Source organism: Python bivittatus, unplaced genomic scaffold (genome assembly GCF_059951505.1).
Source record: "Python bivittatus isolate LINGU-HERP-01145 unplaced genomic scaffold, Pbiv_v1 ctg000020_np1212, whole genome shotgun sequence".
NCBI lineage: Eukaryota > Metazoa > Chordata > Lepidosauria > Squamata > Pythonidae > Python > Python bivittatus.
In genome coordinates, this window is record NW_028277030.1 from 84,607,232 (window position 1) to 84,626,760 (window position 19,529).

General features: G+C 39.2%; 1 protein-coding gene across 12 annotated transcripts in view; it reads right to left on the reverse strand.

Moving 5' to 3' along the window:
- The window catches only part of LOC103050235 (uncharacterized), a 71,738-nt gene extending 52,209 nt beyond the window's left edge, over positions 1-19,529 (reverse strand). For 3 of the 12 annotated variants that reach the window (XM_088142943.1, XM_088142956.1, XM_088142938.1), the window contains exons 1-6: positions 19,186-19,319; positions 18,210-18,274; positions 17,493-17,531; positions 15,366-15,490; positions 8,527-8,638; positions 4,975-5,130 (exon numbers count right to left, since the gene is read on the reverse strand). In XM_088142943.1, the coding sequence (XP_087999069.1) occupies positions 4,975-5,130; positions 8,527-8,638; positions 15,366-15,490; positions 17,493-17,531; positions 18,210-18,274; positions 19,186-19,192 (504 nt within the window). In that variant the 5' untranslated portion in view covers positions 19,193-19,319. Of the gene's footprint in view, positions 1-4,974; positions 5,131-8,526; positions 8,644-15,365; positions 15,491-17,492; positions 17,532-18,191; positions 18,275-19,185; positions 19,325-19,372 lie in introns of those variants that run through there. The other 9 variants (XM_088142970.1, XM_088142962.1, XM_088142966.1 and 6 more) reach the window with 9 other exon arrangements.

The following is a 19,529-nucleotide window of genomic DNA, read 5'->3' on the forward strand; positions in this document are numbered from 1 at the left end:
AAGTCTTTCTATTGATTAAAACATGAATTTGGTTCAGCTATCATTTCACAATCCTCCTTGTTTTTTAATGGAGAATTCTACATATCATGCTAATTATTTTTTTTTAAATAATTAAACTGGTGCTTAAATTTAGGCATTGATTAATGACATTGAAAAGGAAACACCTATTGTATTACTAAAGACAGTTTCTTTTGAAACAGGTCACTATTAAGGATACAGCAGATTATAAAGCATAAAGTAAGCCCTTATATAGAACACGACAAGCCTTTACTACTGCTTGATTGTTTTAACTATCTTCACACTTTAAAACTTTATAGTACCAATAAAGTTACTGAAATTCAAATATAGAGGGAGGAACAGTTGCATTTCCTTATCATTTCAGGACAACCTAGCTCTGCTTTATTGTGACAGCAAATATCCTCTCCTTCCACCAAGATAGATAAAATACAAAATGCAAGATACAACTATGAAGTATTTTACTCTCTTAGTTTACATAGCTTCAGACAGCAGACTTAATACACTTTCTAATAGAACACTAATGTGTTGATCTCAAAGAATGAGATTCCTCTGAACTACTTGCAGCATTCCCTACTGGCATGCTTAACCCATTTTTCAGCTTTCAAACCTGTGCTGTGGGACCTTCCCTGTTCAACAATTGACATCTATTCTTTGCCATTTTAAAGTAACCCCACAAATGAATCCTTCTTTTTAATGGAAAGATAGTTTCAATCCTCCAAAGCCTGAACTTAGTATAAGGGTCTCTTAGATATATACATCCAAACAGACATACAACTTTACTTTGTGGGGCTGTATGAAAACTGACTTTGAAATCTTAAATTGTGAGAACATAGACATACAGCAAAGCATAAACAATGGGATCCAGTGCTGTAATGCCATTTGCTTGGTTTTGGCTTAATCAGTACAAACCCAGTCAACTGGGGTTTATTCAATAAAACATACTTAAAGGAACCATGATTAAGCCTTTGTATAATGTGTGGACCCAAATCATTCTATACTGTATGACAAAGTGAGAGTGAGGGAAGAGCTATACTTATCACAGTTATTATTAACTGTATTTCTATCCTGCTCTTCCATATTGTAGATGATTTAAGAGAGGATCATAACAATGAAAAGTGTAATACAACAACTGGAATATTATAAAAGAATTAAACAACAGTCAGAGTTAATTTAAAAACAGAAACATAATTATCGATGAAAACCCTTCTGAATTAAAACATGATTTGATTCCTGTTGAAATACAGTAATGAGATAGCAACTCAAATATCAGTGGGGTTAATATTCCAGAGCTGCAGTCTAGAGCTACATCGAGCTAGATTTTCTTCACCTTTGAAATTAAAGACAGAGACAGTAATGGACCCATAACAGTAGGAGATTTACTACCCTCTGCTTTAGCACAGCCTAAAAAAAGTGGTACATCTACTTTGAGCATTCCAATAATTATACTCCAAACTTTATTCCACTCATATGAGTTAAACTTTGCTACAAATGACTGACATTACCTGAGGTATATGGGCTTTAAAAATGTTTCCTGTTGTCCACAGTTCTATGTAAATATGCTTATAGCTTCCCCAGATGTGAAGCTACCATCCTTCTGAAAGTTAGGGTGGGCCATCCATTTGTGAAGGCTATACGCTCAGTTCCCCTAAGTGTGGAAGAGTGGAGTGTCTGAAGTCTTGAAGGGCAGGGAAGCAGTCCTACATATGGGTGGTAAGGAAAGCCAAACTGCTCTGAGCTTAATAGGAAAGCTGATCCAGTTAGAAGTTCTGTAGTCCTTCCTAAGGTAGTGGCCTCCAGATACACTGCGAGTATCACAATGGGACTGCATAAGGCAACATAGCAAGCAATTCCACAATGGTTCATCTCTGAAAACTTTCTCTTTTCTTTCTAATAGCAGTAGCCTCAAACTCAATGGCACGTTTATAGACATTCATTTTGATTTCTATACTGTAGGCTGTGTTGTTAAGCTGCTGTACAATACTTACAAAAACTTCTCTTTATTAAAAAAAAATTAATTAAAGCTATATACTGAATCCTGCTAAGTTAAGTTGTGACTATTTAACAGAAAGAAAAAGGGAAGTATTACAGTATAAAGAAAAATTTAAAACAGAAGCATATTGGCAGAAATTGATCAGACACAATGATTTGTCTTTGAAGTTCAAAGACTACAGGCCTTTGGTATTGGGCAGCCTGACTCTTGCATGCTCATTGAGGTTTCTACAGCAAGTAATTCAAGTGTATCCTTTTGTTGGAGCAAAGCATTATTTCTTAATGTGAAATTTTGCTTTTAAAATGTTCCTTTTTTCATTCCCTATGTACTCTAATTGGATATTTTTTGCAACAAGCCTGAAGTGTTAAATGTTGTTTAAAATGATTTTTCTCTGGGTGTCAACCTTAATTAAACAAAATTAAAGGAGTTTCTCTTTTTTCAGGAGTCATATGGTTGTAAAGAGAATTCAGTGATGGATTCGCTTGTTAAATATGGAGAACTTTCCTTTAGAAGAGGAAATTCTCTTAAGGAAGTTATTCTGAGAGAAATAAAAGTTCAGGATGAAGCCAGCAAAAGGTGTGAAGGATTTCCCTTTGATTTCCCAATGTGTGTATTTGGGTTGAGACACAGACTACATTTTATGCACATATTAATAGCATGCTAATAAGACAGCAATCTCTACTTTAACAGTGACTTGCAGGGACAGTCTGATATTTTGAGTCTTAAGACAGAAGGCGTCTTGCTTTCTTACACTGAAAGGAGCAGAATGAGAAATCTCCTGAAAAGAAGAATTCTTTATTTAGATCCCAGTCTGTTTAATTCCTCACCCAACCTGAGCTTAATTTCCATTACAATCAGGCAAAGTCAGGTCAGAATATTAATATTTTTTTCTTCTTTGGATTTATTAGTTGGACAACAAATATAGTTAGCTTCTCCAAAGTTTATTTCTCCAACCCTTCTATCATTCACAACGGCATATTTGAATCCCAAATGAACTCCAAAAACAGTACTTCAGAGCAATTCTTCTGTTTTCTTTCTTTAAAGAATTCTGTTAAATTCTTTAAATTTTGAGAATTTTGTATATAAAAACCACAAGCTATTTCTTCCAATTTATTTTTTAACTAATATTAAGGAAACGTCAACTGAGACAGAATTTGTAATGTCACCAAAATAAATATGCCTACAAAATAGGATAGGTGGAAGTAAAAAGAAAGAAATAGAATATTTTTTTCCCTTTGTTAGAAAATGTATTCTGCAAAAAAAGTAAAACTCAAGTTCCATAAAATGTATTTTAGATCCAAATATATATTGTTGAGGGCAAACATTCAAAGCCACTGATTAAAAGATATTCTCTTAAACTTTCAAGTCATTGTGTAATTATTAAGATTTATCTTATGCCATACAAACATAAGAATATTCAAACTCAAAATGTTTTTAAAATATTTTTCACATTTGTATTCATTTCTTTCCCTGTTGAATTGTTTGAATTTCTTTCGAAATAATTTAACTTTTACATTGAGCAAATGACAAGTATTCAGAAATAAAAAACTTATGCATTGAATGCACTATATGCATATACATCCCCTTTTTTTCAGACTGATATTTATTTCTTTGGGGATCTAAATTGAGATCAACTGTGATAAGTATTTATGGTTGATCTTCATAGATTTTAAATGTAGCCCTATGTCTTATTCATTATTTGGGGCCTATTATCATCCTAAACTATTCAAAATATTTTATATAAAAATCTTGGTTCCCAGAAGATCAAGGAATCACTAGGATTGTATTCATTCATTCATTCATTCATTCATTCATTCATTCATTCATTTTCAAATGTATATATGCCACCCATCTCACTGTACAAGTGACTCTAGAATCAGCAAAGTAAGCAAACCTACTAGAAATAAAAATCTGTGAAATTTTGAATTAGAGCAATGTATTCTTTGCAGGTTCACCAAGGAACCAAACTGGAAGCACATGGTGTTCCCATGCAATCATAGCCTTCTTCTCCTACAGTATTTATTTAAAATGTTTGTTTAACATTACCCATTAAAAAAATCAATGCATTTTCAATAAAACAATGCAAATAGTCAATTAAAATGATAAAAGCATATATGAAAACACTGTTTCAAACTAAAACCAGCAGCTAAAGAAACAATTGTCTTCTAAGTGTCATATACTTCAGAGGTATTTAGAGCACATTAAAGACAGTTAAAATAGTTCTTTATTTCAAGAAGCATTACAATATTAATTCAGACATGAGATATTATAATGCACAGGAAAGTTGGTGAAGAACAACTTGGATAATAAACAAATTAGGCCACAATTAAGAGAGAGATGATGGCTATCTGTACCCTCTAGGGTATCCAAGGACATCAAAAGACTGTAATAACATCAACACAGATGATGCAATATAGCTGTGAATTAGAGGGTACCATGGCAATTTATACATGATCTATAATAGCTATCTAATGTATTCAAACATATGGCATAAGCCATAAGGTATTTTTCTACTGCACCACTGGAATCCTAAAAGCTTATTTAACACATATCCAAGCACATGTACATGCCAGTGGAATTTCTGAACTCCAGGAATGTTTAATTCCTGTCCTTACCTTTTGTACATCCTTAGAATTCAACTCTGCAAATATCTTGAAGTTTCAGAAAAACTTCGAAAGGAGTTTTTCCATGCATGGAATTAACAACACTGTGCTTCTCAACAGTTAATTTTCTGTGGACAATCAGCTAACTGTTCAGCAAACTATTCTGGCTGTGAATCATGCACATGATTCCACTTTGCAAAACTTATATTTGTAGATACTTTACACACACCAAAAAAGATGTAATAATGCCCACATATACATTAATAAAAGCTCAAAAAGCTCTAAGAAGTATGCATGATTAAAATGTGAATTTTCTAATTTCTTTTTGATTGGGCCATTTTCTTTTTCCTACCGATCACATACCTTTTGTTCTTTGTGTTTAAGTTGTTGTTGGAGTTTGAGATCAAATGCCTTGATCTGAATGCGCTGCTTTAGCACCTTCTCATCCAATAAAGTCTTGTAGCGTTCATATAAGATATTTCTTATCTTATAAAGATTCTTGTAGGTTTCAAGATGATGCTTGATTAAAAAAACAGGCAGTATTATAGCTGGAAATTTATGCAGGGAAAACAAATACTGTAAATATTCAATGTATACCAATACCGTGCAGAGGGTTTTCTTAAGATATTTCCTAAAGTTTTCTTTAGCAAATTCAGAGGCAGTTTTCTGAATTTCTAAACTAGATGCTATGAAATTCTTCTTTTAATAGATCCCTTTTTTATAAGAGCACTTCAGGTCCAGAGATATCATATTTCCCCAGCAAACTGTAACTTGTTATTGCAAAGGTATTTTTACTAGGACTGTGCACACTTTGAAAATGATTTGAAAAAGGTGTGTTAGACCTCCCATGAGCACAGCGCTTTCTTTAAACCAGCTCAACGCTTTTCAGGCTTCAGCATGAGCATGAAAGAAACGGATGCCACCCAACTCATCAGGTTCAACACAACCCTTACAACCTGACATCTTTTTTCAGGCCCCCCTAGAAACCAGAATGATACAGGTGCTGGACTTACACAGAGCCCAAGGGACTTCTTCCAAGACCTGTGCACAGCCCTAATCCTTACCCTCTTATGCTTTAGAGCGCTTGTCTGCACAGTGCAATTCAGCAGTGCCACCTAGCGTTCACTCTTTTGCTTACATTTTGACTAGCCCTGATGGGTAAACGCATCATTTCACAGCAATATAATCTGTGTCACACTCACTCTACACTATGGCAATATTTCCACTTAGCCCAGCTCACTCATAGTCAAGCTTCATGCTAAATGGACTGCAAAATCACCACATATACTGTATATTTCAAGCAGCATTATTTCATTGATATTTCAACAGATACAATGTTTTCCTTGTAAAATATGCTATTACAGATATGTGCATCCATTAAGTCTATAAGGCAACATCCAGTTTTCAAAAGGGACGATTCGGTAGGATTAACATTGTACTTCCAATACATAATATTCTTTAAAATGTTATATAATTCTTTCAAAAGTACACATTGCTTTCTAATTCCATCTTACTGATGCATCATCTTTCACTGTGCTAGTAAATTAAGTTACATATAACACAGTGAATTCGTGTGCATTGTGCTTAAGAACTGAAGATGAAAAAGATACACTTACGGTAATATTTTTGTACTGGAAATAACAAATGCCAAGTATTATGAAGATTCACCAACAGATGGTGCTAGTGAGTGCTTTAATGCTAAAAAAACCCCCAACAAACAGCCCAGGTCAAGGTGTACTACAGGCAGTCCTTGAGTTACAACAGCAATTGGGACTGGAATTTCCGTTGCTAAGTGATGCGGTTGTAAGGTGTGACATCATGTGACTGCATCGTTTACTGATGGCACTCCTGGTACTCCCCGTTGCCGTTGTTAACTAAATTCCACCAGTCATTAGCTGAGGACCCACCCCAAATCAAAGCCATTCCAGGCTTGGTCCCTTCCAGCCCCGAACCTCAGTTCTTCCAAGGTAAGGGACTGACTCCCCTTCAACTCCCCCCAACTGCCTATTCCCATCTCTGCCCTTTTGGCCACCCTGCACCCTGCCTTGCGGGATGGCAAGCAGCCCCAGAACTGTGCAGCTCTGGGGCTGCTTGCTACACTGTGGTTCAGAGGCTTCTTGGCATACCGCATCTCTGGGGCTGCAAGAAGCCCCTAAGCTGCAGTGCAGTGTGAAGCCGCAGATGCCCCTGGAAGCCTCAGCCACCCCAACAGTGGAGCACAAAACCACAACACCCAGGAAGCCCCAGCCACTCCAGCAGCATGGCCCCGGGAAGTCCCATCTTCCCTAGCCACAGTCACCCTCACCACCCTGCACTCTGAGGCCCCTGCTGCCCTGCGCTCTGCTGCTCCAGCTGATTTTCACCGTCTTCTTGCTCCCGCTGTTGACCAGGAACATCCTCCCTGGCCCTTCACGAGGCAGCTGCTGGCCACATGAGGCCATCTTCCCCAGGTCTTGTGAGGAAACCGCTATGTGCAACCTTGGGAAGAAAGCCTTATGCAGCCAGCAGCTGCCTCACGAAGGGCCAGGCTGGATATGCTTGGTCAGCATTGGGAGCAAGAAGACGGCAAAGGTCAGCTAGGGCAGCAGGGGCCACAGAGTGCAGGGGGCTAAAAAGGCATAGATAGGGGGGATAGGTGGGTTGGGGGGAGTTAAAATGCCTCTGTGGTCATAAGTGCAGGCAGGCTGCCAAGCATCCAAATTTTGATCACGTGATTGCAGGGGTGCTGCGACGGCTGTAACTTCAGGGACAGGTTGTAAGTCCCTTTGTTCAGCTGCCAACTTTGAATGATTGCTGAACGAATGGTCTTTAAGGGAGGACTACCTGTAATATAAAAGGTAAATTCTTTGAGTAAAACTTCACTATCACTAACTTCACAGACACATCCATACAAGTTTTCCTAGCAACACTATAAGCTTTGTCTCTTTATTTCTGAAATGAAGTCACTGCTTTTCAAAGCAATTCTGGAAGTCATGACCCTATTTTTAGCAATACTATTTTTACTATTTTATGGGGACTATGAAATGACTCCAGTACAAGAAGATTGAAGAAAAACTGTTAACATTTGTATTTCACAATCAAACATTTAAAATCTTGTAACTGAATTCTTTAGTTCCACCTTGGGTCCGTAACTCTAATCCTTATACATATATAAACAAAATGAGTAGGCAATATTTCTCCTAACTCTTCAGTAGGTAAAGCTGTTCCCACCTTTCCACATTGCAGCTTCTGTACACAAAGGCACCAGGAAGATCAATGCATAGCAGAGACTTGCTTAATTTTTCTTTTTTTGAAAACTAGCCTTCCTGCATTCCATCTTCCTTTTCCTACCCCACTGCATCCATTACATCAGTTACATTTCAAGTAGCCACAATGGTTGTTGGCCAGAAGCAGGTAAAGCTCATGGCTAATTTAAAACAGCATTTACTGAAACCACGTCTGGAGTTCTTTAGACATTTTCCAAGGCATGTAACACCAACTTATCAACAAGCAGATCCCATACAGTTGGGGAACATTTAAACATTGGAACTAGATGAAAAGTGATTGATCTTATACGCCTTCCAGGGAGAATTTTAAGGAAAAGCTGGGTGATTAGCCTTGTAAGATTGGATAGGGCATTAAAGCATTTTCTCAGCAATGTTCACCAGGCACCCCTGAAATATTAAGCACTACATTTTGACAACCTGATGCCCTCCAGATATGCTGGATTCCAATTCCCATCATCTCCAATCAGTGTACAGGAAAGCTACTCCGAAATTTGTGCCTAGCAAGCAGAATTTGAAAATTGGCCCTGGTCTAAGAAAAGCCTGAGATAACAATTTGTAACTATTTGTAGTATCAGCGACTCAGGGAAAATGCCAAAATCTACTTAGTGGAGAAAAATCATTCCTCCCATTGTCCAGGAAAGCAGACTACCTTTTCCAGTAGAGCTTGCTTGACGAGTTCATCCTTCTCTTCCTCGCTTAAAACTCGGCTGTTATTCCTTCTCTGCTCTTTATTGTTTCTTTCTGTTTTTTGCCAATTTGCTCTGTTCTGAGCCAAACAAAATAAAATCCCATAAGAATACTAAAGTATCATTATTTGTTGTTTTATAGATCCTCTTACTCTATGCATGCGTGCATGTCCAGTTGAATTTCTTAACTGGATGACACTAAATAAAGCAGAAAGGCCACGGCCATAATTAAATAGTGCCCATACAAATTGTAATGCAGGTAGTCTAATTCTGCTTGAGATATTGGGAAGCAGTGGTTGTAAAGGTCTTCATTTTTTCCTCCCAAAATCTATTGAATGGAATATAACCAAACACATGAACTATCTGGAGGATATTTGAATCAGCAAGGAGCCACTTGTGAATTTTAGTATATAACTCTAATGACCTGTCCAACACCATTTTTAAGGCACTGGGATCAAAGTAAAATGCCTTTTAAAAGGAACCATTAATTCTGGGGCAATTCCATTCCATCATGAAACTCTTCTAATGCACTTGACTAGTGAAACGGTTTGCTAAAATAGAGATTAAACTTAACATCACAAGTATATTTCTTCTCAGTATGTACAAAGATTATGCAATAAGGTATAGCCAGAAAACAAAGTGAGTACTTACAGCAAGCAAAAAGAAAATGCTATCAAGAGAAATTATTGTTTTATATTCTTCCAAATGTAACACTTTTTTCCATGTTTATAAAATGCTGCTCTTTGGATAAGAACCAACCTGCTTAAAAAGAACATTGCTCAAGCTGGCAAAAACTTCCCGCACATTGTGTGCAATTCTTTGCTACCAAGGACACCCTGCAAACATGCGTAATCCTGGCAATTCCCAGAAAAATCTACTTGTGGAAAGCCACCAAAAGACCAAGCAGCCTCAGACGCAACAAAAGCAACCAGGGTGTGTGTGTGTAGAAACATTTAGACAGCCAAGATGTTCACTTACTTCACTATAACAAATATACACTGCAGTTATAAAATGTCTGTAGTTCACTGTATCCAATCCTTATTAGGGAAGGGAACAGGCTGATGAACCCAAACCAGATATGCCAATATTTTTAACACAAGGACCCTACATCAAAAAGACAAACATTGCTGCTGCAGCTGAAATTGTATTTAAAAGTAGAATTGAATACTGCCAGGAGCAGGATTTTCCAGGGGGAAGAAGTAAAGCTGCAACATCTCAATCCATTCACTGAGTGTGCGTGCTTGGTTGCTTAGTGTCATTTTCCACGACAGATGTATTGTAGAACAGTCTAAAGAATGTGCTGCTTATTTTCTGGCTATGTCATGTTTTTCCCCAGACATCTGACCGCACAGTACCACATGGTCTGTTAGAAAAAGGGCCCCTGTATTTATCCAGAAAACACTGGAGGATATTCTCTTCTGAACAGATGTGGAACCTTTTTCAGTGGCGGACAGGAGAAATGGCTGTGCCTTGCCATGTTTGGAACTGATTTACATGTCGTGTTCTTTATCAGCTGTTTTTTCACTAGTTAATGTAACACAACTTCTGCATTTTTGCCCAAATTCTATACAAATGTTCTTTCAGAACGATACCATTGTTTTTGGAACTGCAGGTGCTGTCCTGGGTTTACATTTAATTTAAAAAGTTCTGATGGACCAGAAAATAACTGTTATCATTTCTGACAGTTCTGGGTACTGAATGAGCTGAACACTGTATGTACCAAGACAGAAAGACCAGACCTTGAGAAATACGCACATCATGCCTCAATGGACAAACCTGGGTATGGACAAAATGTTTCCACTTCTCAGTTAAGCCCTGAAATGCAAGGAAACTGTTCAGGTTCTACATTGGTGTAATATCGATAAAGGAAGGGCCTCCTCACACATTACACACTAGATCTGTATAAAGCATTCAGAAGGAGCCCATGTGTGCATGCAAACACTTCCACTAGAACGGCTACTGAAGCAAAGTGGCTGTGTGTCAGCCCAACAAGGCAGGCAAGACTAAGAAACAAATGCTATATAGGTCAGAACACCTGTAGTAACAGAATCTCGCAAGTTTGAATGTGCTTCTCTCTCCCTCACTTTATCTTCATGTGAATTAGGGAGGGGTCTGTCTGAAACATTTCCTCAAGTTATTTTCTTGGCCTGGGCTCAAACCCACTTATCTGATCATTGCCTTAGTAGCAGCTCTTCCTCCTGTCCTTCAAGGCCATTCCCAATACCTCTATCCTATGCATGCATACACTTGCACAGACAACCAGGGGCAGTTTTCGAAACAGCTGCACAAACTTTCCAAATTACGTGGCTGCTTTAAACTTCAAGGAGAGGTACTTTCTAATGTGTTTTGCAAAGAATCTCTTGCAAATGCTTTGCCATATCCGTAATATACACCTTGTCCTTATATTCTTAAACTCTTCCATCGTGCTCTTTCCTCTACTTAATTCCTTTCATTCCATGAAGATGCCTGAAGAGAGTTTGAACCTATGTCCAAAGCCTATTCAGATTTTGTGAGTGAACATTAAGTCAAGAAGAAAAAGGAGTGGGGTAGAAGGACGTCAGACACATATCATTATCCTCTTAACCATTTTAACCCTAGAATATATAAAGAAGGCTGTTCTTTCATAGAGGCCTCAAATCTCAACACACAATGATCATAATTCAAGAACCAAGTAATAAAATTAATATTTTTTTAAAAATGGAATTAGTTATTTGCAAAGGTTTTACAAATTGTAATATTTTGCAGTTCAAGATGGCTTTATGTAGAAACTGCACGTTGCTATATTAATATCTGTAAGCTCCCCAAATAGGTACAGAAGAATTCATATCTAACAATTTGTGGAGTTGGATGACAGGTCCCAATTACTGCTACCACACTCATATATCTGCTTTATCTTTAATATTCATAAAAAAGGACCTAAATGCATCCTTCCTCCACACTTTGCAATGAATGGCTATATTTACCACCTTGTTACTATGGGGATATTATATATGACATATGCTGACATCTTGGTATTTTCATCTTCCCACTTTGTACTCCTAACAAATCCTTTTTTGCTTCGAAGATGACCTGCCATTAAAAGGCATTTATTAATTACTTCAAGGCTCTCACTAAGGATCTCTTTCCCCATGCATATTAAAACTTTCCATAGATTATTTGAATTATTCTGAGAAGCCAGGAAAGGTATACTGATATCATTAGCTTTAAGGCTGATTGATACCATTAATTTTTAATGGCAAAAATAAAAATAATTATAAAAATACATAGGCTTCTACTCTCAACAACAATCATAATACCAAAATAGCATCATATACCTTTATGGTACAAAGAAACTTTCTTCATCCTTTTGTAATTCCCAGCATCAGCAATGCTGCATGGGAATTATGCAAGCTGAACTCTGACACATCTAAAGGGCAGTCTAGAATACAGATACTTTCTTGTTACACCACCAAATTTCTCCACACAGATGAATCTTATACTACAGGTCAGAAGTTCTCTTTCCCCATCCTATGATTTCCCAAGCTTCTTGTAGTACTAAAAATAATGTCTGTTTTGCTTATTTAATCTTACTGCATACTTAATGCATAATGTATAAGAAGTGCTTCCAGCTGAGCCTTTTACATAGCAACCGCCCCACTTAAATCACAGAATTTTACTGAGGACCCAAATGTTATTATCCTACTACTAAAGCTTCAGTTCCCTGCCCCCTGTAATGGTATGTGGGAATGACCTTGGGAAACAGGAGGGAGAGCTGCAGACTGGACAACTGGCATGTAAAAGATATTTCAGTCCACAGAAGGAGAGGGGCCGTGGGAAGCATTTCAGAAGGGGCCCTCCCTAGTTTTCTGGAAAATAAAAGGAAAGGAGGCGAGAAATACCTTCAGTCTTGCAAAATTCTGTTAATGTAAGCTTACAATAAAGATAGAGCTAGGACTCCTGGTTGTGCTTCTTGTCTGGGCTACCTCACAGGGCTAATATTCCCTTCCCAACATGGTTTCATCTGTTTCTTCTTATTATTACGAAAATCCAGCGAGAAACAGAACAAGCTTCTTGTTCATGCAGATACATGTGACTGAAGTGCAGTGGGAAGGGTTGTCCCTAGGAAAAGGAAATTACATTTGGAGTCTGCCCTTCCCGAAGCAAGAGTTTCAGAAAAAAATGTCAAGCAGGCAAGTTTTTCCTTTGCAATGTGAAGTCAAATAAATTGCTACTTCTCTCTACATTTTCAAACCATGGTGCATATTTCTCTGGCTATTTGGAAAAAGAAAGTGAGTACTAGCTATAAAGAAGCCCCTGTAAAACTGCCAAACTGGTGAACCTCTGTTGCATTTAAATGCCGATTGCTAGTGCGATGGTCAAAAGATAGCTTGCTGACAATTTTACAACCAGGCGCTTTTCCCAGTAGCTGTAACCATGGGTGCGTGTTGCTGTGGTGGCTGAAGGCATGAGAGGGGACACGCATTTTCTAAACAACGCCAACAGCCAGATCCCGTGAGCAGGGGGCTGAAGATATGTGTATGGGGGTGGGGGACAGATGATCCTACCGTAACAAAAAATACAATTTCCCATTACCCCCACAAAAGAGGAAGAAAATACATTCCTAGCCCCCTCTTCTCCCCATCATCCACAAAGCAATTAAAAACAAAAGCAGCCAAGCAAAAAAGGGGAAAACAGAAGAATTCTTGTTGATTTTACCTGACGTCTCTTTGCCTGGGTTACTGGGGGGGCAGGGGGAGTAATTGCAAGACCTGCACTCTTCTCTGCAAGAGTCAAAATTATGCTGATTAATCCTGACTGCCTTTTAAAGGTTCTTATGTATTTACCTAGTAATATTCAAGGAATAAAAACCAGAGTGGTTGCTGAAGAGGGGGACCTGCGAAACCATCAAGCTGCTTTTCCCCTTTAAGGACCTGCAGTGATCCCCAATGGCCAGGAGGCATGGCGAAGCAAGAGTTTCTATTCATGGGAAAACAGACTGCCCACAAGCTCTGCAGAACTTAACAGTTACAAATGGAAAAATCTTGCTTTCTGCAATTTTGCCTACATTAAAGCTGAGCCAAAAATGAAGCTCGGCTGTTAATCACAGACAACAGGGAACGCCCAGTCCCAGAACTGATTCTGTACTTGTGGAAATACCCTAAGTTTACTAGAAAGTGAAGCTGCTTCAAGATACATCAACAGAAGAGAAGGGAGTATATGTTAACCATGAGGATTGTGGAAATGGGAAAACCAAACTGGTTACTTGGTGGGTACATCAGCACATCACACTAATCTTAGATGAAATAACAAAGTTGTAAAGGGAAATTTAAGGTTATCAAGTCCAACCTTCTGCTCAGTGCAGGAACCCAGTTAAATTCCTGCTTGAGTCTATATTGTGAAGAGGAACCAACAATCTCTCTAGGTCATTGATTTCATTGTTGATCTGTTTCACTGTTAGGAAGCAATTTCTAACATTCAATCAGAATTTGCCTTCCCAATGTTTACATTTATTATTCCATATCCTGCACTCTGGAATGGTAAAGAACATATTTTCTTCTGTGGGACATCTTTTCAGGTACACAGTATTCATGTTAATATTAATGTTGGTTAGCTTTCTGTGGCTTAACATGTCCTGTGACTCTAGTCTGTTGAGATTAATTTACGAGTTAGTGCATCATGCAAATCCAGAACACTGGCTGAGGAATCACAATTAAGCTGGTTGAGGGGAAGTGTGTCCTGAGGCAGCATAGTTCTGACCACTCAGTGGACAGAACATAGCAACAGTGCAAAACCAAACAGTGCTGTCAATCATTTGCCATTCTAAATGTAGCTTATAGCTGAAAAATGAGCACCTTTCAGCATTTAGGGCCCTTCCATATGGCAGACTTAGATCTCGTTCAGGGAGGAGCAGTGAGTTTCACTCAACCTAGCGGTTCATGTTTTTTAGAACCGCTAATTTGGTTCCTGCACCATGTTGCTCCCCTAACACCTCTGACTCAGTGAAGAGGGCTTTGAGTTAAGTGTGACTTGACTCCTGGTGACTATACGAGCCTATCCATGCATTGTTCTGGTTGTGCACCGCACAAGGGTGCCACATCTGAGGGGGCTCCAGCAAAATGCAGGGAGTCAGCAACACTTCCCTTCCTCATCAAAACAAAAGGCAAGTGATCTGGTGGTGCATGAGTGGCTTGGCAAACAGCCATGGCAGCTTGCCCCCAAGATGATTCCTGGCTCACAGGGCACAACAGCAGCTGTAGTGGCACACGCATGCACTCCCCACTTCCTCCATTACAAGGGCACCTTTTTCTAATTTGCCCAAAGTCACCATATGTGCTAGCAACAGCCCTGAGTATTTTTGGCAGCAACCAGTCTATCCTATAGTCTTGGAATCCCCTGGTGGTCTCCCATCCAATTAATAAGCAGTACATGGATGAAAGAACTAGAAGCTTAGCTTCCAAGCCCACCAAGCACTGCTGCCTCCTAAGACATTCAGACTGTTACTTTTCACAATATTTCTCCTTCCATCAGGGCCACTGATTCTAGTGAGGTTTGGAGACAGCAAATTCACTCTAAAATTTACAGGAAGACATCAGCTAGAGGATTAACTTAAGTACTGTTTCTGACAATTGCTTGTTTGACTGATAACTAGGTCATGAACTTTACGATGCAAATTCACAGTGGAAAAGAAGATTATTTGTAGGGCTTTTGCCAAAACTAAGATACACATTGTATGGAATTTTACTAAAAGGGGAAAAAGAATCCAAAGTTATTCTAGAGTTGAAATTCAGTTGCTATAATGGTCACACTGCAAAACCTGCATTACCTGATTCTGGCAATTAAGAGGTAAATAAGAGTCCAAAAGTGAAGGAAAGGTACTCTTCTTGTAAAGCTGAAAGGAGCCTGCCATATTACACTGATGTTTCTCTCGAGACCTGTTGGGAAAAGAACCTGCAAAGAAATGTAAACATTATGGAGAATACAATATTACCACATAAGCTAAGATTACAACACTGCTGACCTCTTAAATCAACATTACGCATTTGTCTAAATGCTTTGTTCTTGACTAACACATTGTTCACCTAAGCAACGTATTACCTGAGCAACTCAACCCTCTGAGTTCTACACAAGCACCAGCTTGGATTAAACAAGAGGAAGGCTGTATTGCTAGATTTTATTGAATAATAATGATTCATTATATACATGATATCAACCCCGTTTACATAATTATATTTTCCATATGATAAATATTTAATTTTCTTTAGGCTGCAGTGTTTGCTGTAGGCCTCTTCCACCAAAGAAGAGTTTTTAAAAACCCAGGTCCAGCTGAAGTATTATTAGACAATGGACAATTGTTTATTTTTCTAAGCCTGGACCAGTTAGCTTGGTTCATGTATTGTGCTAAGTCGTAGTTTATTTGACTAGGGTTCCATGAAGAAATCCAACTGGATAGGATTACATACTGCATTAAGGCATAATCATAACTGTACCATAATCTGAGTTGGGTAACTATTAGATAGCGTTACAGAAAATGCCAATGAGTTTTTCCAGTGCAGAAATAATATTTACAAGACATAGTCGCTGCATGCTATGACAAGCTACACAAAGCAAACCAAAGTATGCCTTAGTTTGTAAGGAGAACTTGCCCTCTGTGTACCAGCTACTTTGTTTAGACTTTTGCATCATACAGTTACTAACATTTGCTGAAGTCCTTAAATCTGAGATATTTCCAAATTGTATTTCACCACTCAAATTTGCCACCTCCTTCTTCCCTTTTCCCAAACAGTTCCACATTCTGCACCTTCAGGTTATCTATTAACTTACAATATAAAACACTTATACAATATAGAAAACTTAACTGATTTCATTTTTAGAAGTTCGCTGAGCGAGTACTTTCTGTTTTGTGTAACTACCTTGGTTATTTCTCTTATTAAACTGCTGGCTTTCAAAAAAGGTTCAAGTTGGGTTCAATCAGTAGTTCAGGAGGAATGGATTCACACACCACAATAAGCCAAAATACAATTTATTTGATTGTGTCTGAGCATACTGTGCAACTAGCCAATTGTGGCTTATGCAGCAAGCTACTGTTGAGGCAAAACACGACGACTTAGTGTGATGTGTAAACCCAATCTATATCTCACAGTGGGATAGATAAAGGGCCTTTGATTTCTTTGATTTAAAAGTATGAATTGTATTTTCAATACTTGGTGGTCATCTATGCATATTCACTCGCTCACCCTTACCCTTTTTTCCAAAATATAAGAGATTTTAGTGACTCATATGAGATATTCAATGGAAGGAAAGGAAAAATCAATGGCATGTAACATGGGGCTTGGCATAGCTCCACTGAGAGAGTTTGACATTTTGCCAAGGGCTCCCCAGTAGATGGAATCCAACGTAGAGGTCTGCATAGATGCTCACAGGGCTCAGCCCTTCTGGCGTAGCTTCTCCAAACATGGATGTAGCACAAGTGAGCAGATAGGGACCCTCTGAGTCTTTGGTGTACTAGACAATAGGACAGCAGCAAAAGCATGCCATTACTCAAGGTTCTGCTTGTAGCAGCTGGAGGAGAGGAGATGGAAGGGCCTCCATCCATGCAGACCATCTAGGTAAGCAGAACCAGCAGTCCCACCCAGGTTCAGCACTGACTTAAGGGCACTAAAAATAACATCTGACACATTACTAAGACATGGTAACTATGGCTGATTAAATGTGCTACAGCTATCTGCAATTGCACAACACCCTAAAATAAACACCCACGTGGTTTATTTAATAACAGTGCAGAGCAGCATGCCCTTGAACTTCTTTCAAGGTTTTGAGGTTTCAGTGAGGCTTCTGTTCTGAGGAATTCAAGATAGGTCAAGTTTGAAATGAAAGAGTAGACAGTCCAGGAACAAAAGATAGTAACCATGATGAATAGGCCCAAAACAGTGCAACGTTCATAGAATGTTACCTTGATATCTTGAGATATTTCTGAAGGCCAAAGGGATCTCTTGGGTCACAGTGAACCATTGTTTTTTTTTTTAATTGGTGAGATACAACAAACAACAAAAAAATACATTAATGACTGTCCAATAAAAAAGAATGACATATATTATTACAGTGATCAAATTAAGCTGAACATAAAAGAAGAAACTAATAAATAAATTTAAAAAAACACCGTGTAGGATAATATAAGATTAATCCAATCTTCAAACTTTTTATTAAATTTAGACTATATAGAAATATAGTGCTCCATCCTCTCATTTTTAGCCTATAGAGTTCAAAAATGGATAACAAACACATATCTTGAATTCATCCCTTAACATCAGGTGTATATGTTTCTTTCTATTTACACAAAATTATTATCTCTGCTGAGCCCCAGGACCCGTAAGGCCAAAGCTCTGTGAACTGTTACACACAGGTGCTCCTGATCAAAGCAGAGTTGATGCCTCAGTCCCTGATAAGGCCAGGAGAGCATTTCTCAGGCCACCTCCCACTGATGGAGCTTACTTCAGTGAACCCCTGAGTTCAGATAAAAAGGGCTCAATAATTTTCAGTGGGCCATGCCAGCCACCTGGTCCCTTTCCAAAGGAATAAGAGACTTTAAAAATCTTATATAGCCCTAAACAAACCCAATGTCTAAGCCCAAGGAGAATGCCTTGTAACTCACGAAGCCTCAGATGCCAACCTCCAGGGCTTCATGATTCTTGAACAGTGGTGCTCCCAGAACACACTGACGAAATCTAGAAGAGGCTGTCCAAAGAGAAGAAAGGAATTTTAAAAAGTCAAGTGTCCTTCTGAAAGTCAAAGTCCTTCTGACCTTGACTATCTGTACCCACCCCTTGAGAGTATGGGATGAACTCAGGTGTACCATGTGGAATCCTCCCTGCTATTCGCCTCCTTGCATAATATGACCCTGGACTGGACAAGCAGTTGCATATGAAGGATGAAATATCATATCCAAGTCCTTTGTCACAAAAAAGTGGATCAGCATGCCCTGAGCTTCCTTGTTAGCTACCTTTGGAATCCAGGCTTGATAAATGTCTGATTGTCTGATTGGACTGAGAATTTGGTACCCTGTGCTCTCTCTGTATAAGCTTTCGCCTCCACCTTTCTCACCTAATGACTACACTCAAATGTTGGGTTACATAAAAAAGCAGTTTTGGAGTTCCCATTAGTATGAACCTAGTGGTGGCTTACTGACAACAGTAGTTAGAACTCATCATTACTTGGTACAATGTGTGAACCCAGCCAGGGCATTTACAACAGACAGATCTTATAACTTGGCCCTGGGCTGAAGCCACCTATCATTTTTATGTTCTAAGAAAGCTAATGAAGCCCAGAGGCATTCTTGAATATAACAGCACTGCTGAGCTGCATCATGCCACCTTCCCACACTTTTTTAAAAAATTAAAAAGTATTGTTCAGTGTTAAAAGTCAGGTGAGGCAGAGAGCCCAGTGGACAACAACAGAGGTATCCAGAGGCACATTTGTTCACACTGAGAACCTGATATTTCAAAAGGGAAGCTTCTGCACATACTTAGGGCTTCTCTCACAGCAGGGCTAAGCCAAAATGTGTGCTTCACCCACCTACAGCCAGGGAGGCTGCAAATCCTGGTCTAGCGTGTTTTGTGAACCCCACAGCTACTGTTTCTTAAACTGACCGGACATGAGTATGCTGGATGATCAGTGACTTTTCTTCCCCGCTTTCTCCCCGAAAAAGTAAACCACGGCCGGGGTCTGCCGGCTGCAAGCACGCGCGCTCCCAGCGAGCCCCGCGGCCCGCCCGCCTGCTAAGAACAGACCCCTCATTCCCTCGGCGGGGGGAGGGGGGGGCTCGGTCCGGCTTACCGCGCGCAGCGGAGCAAGGCGTCCTACGGCGCCCGGGCGAAAGCGCGTTTGCTTCGGTTTTGAGAGCTGCAGGGGCGGGTCCGCTTTGGGTGCCACCCTCGTCGCCTTCCCACCCGCGGTCCAGCGAAGCGGGCGGCGACCCTTCCTGTGGCTTTTA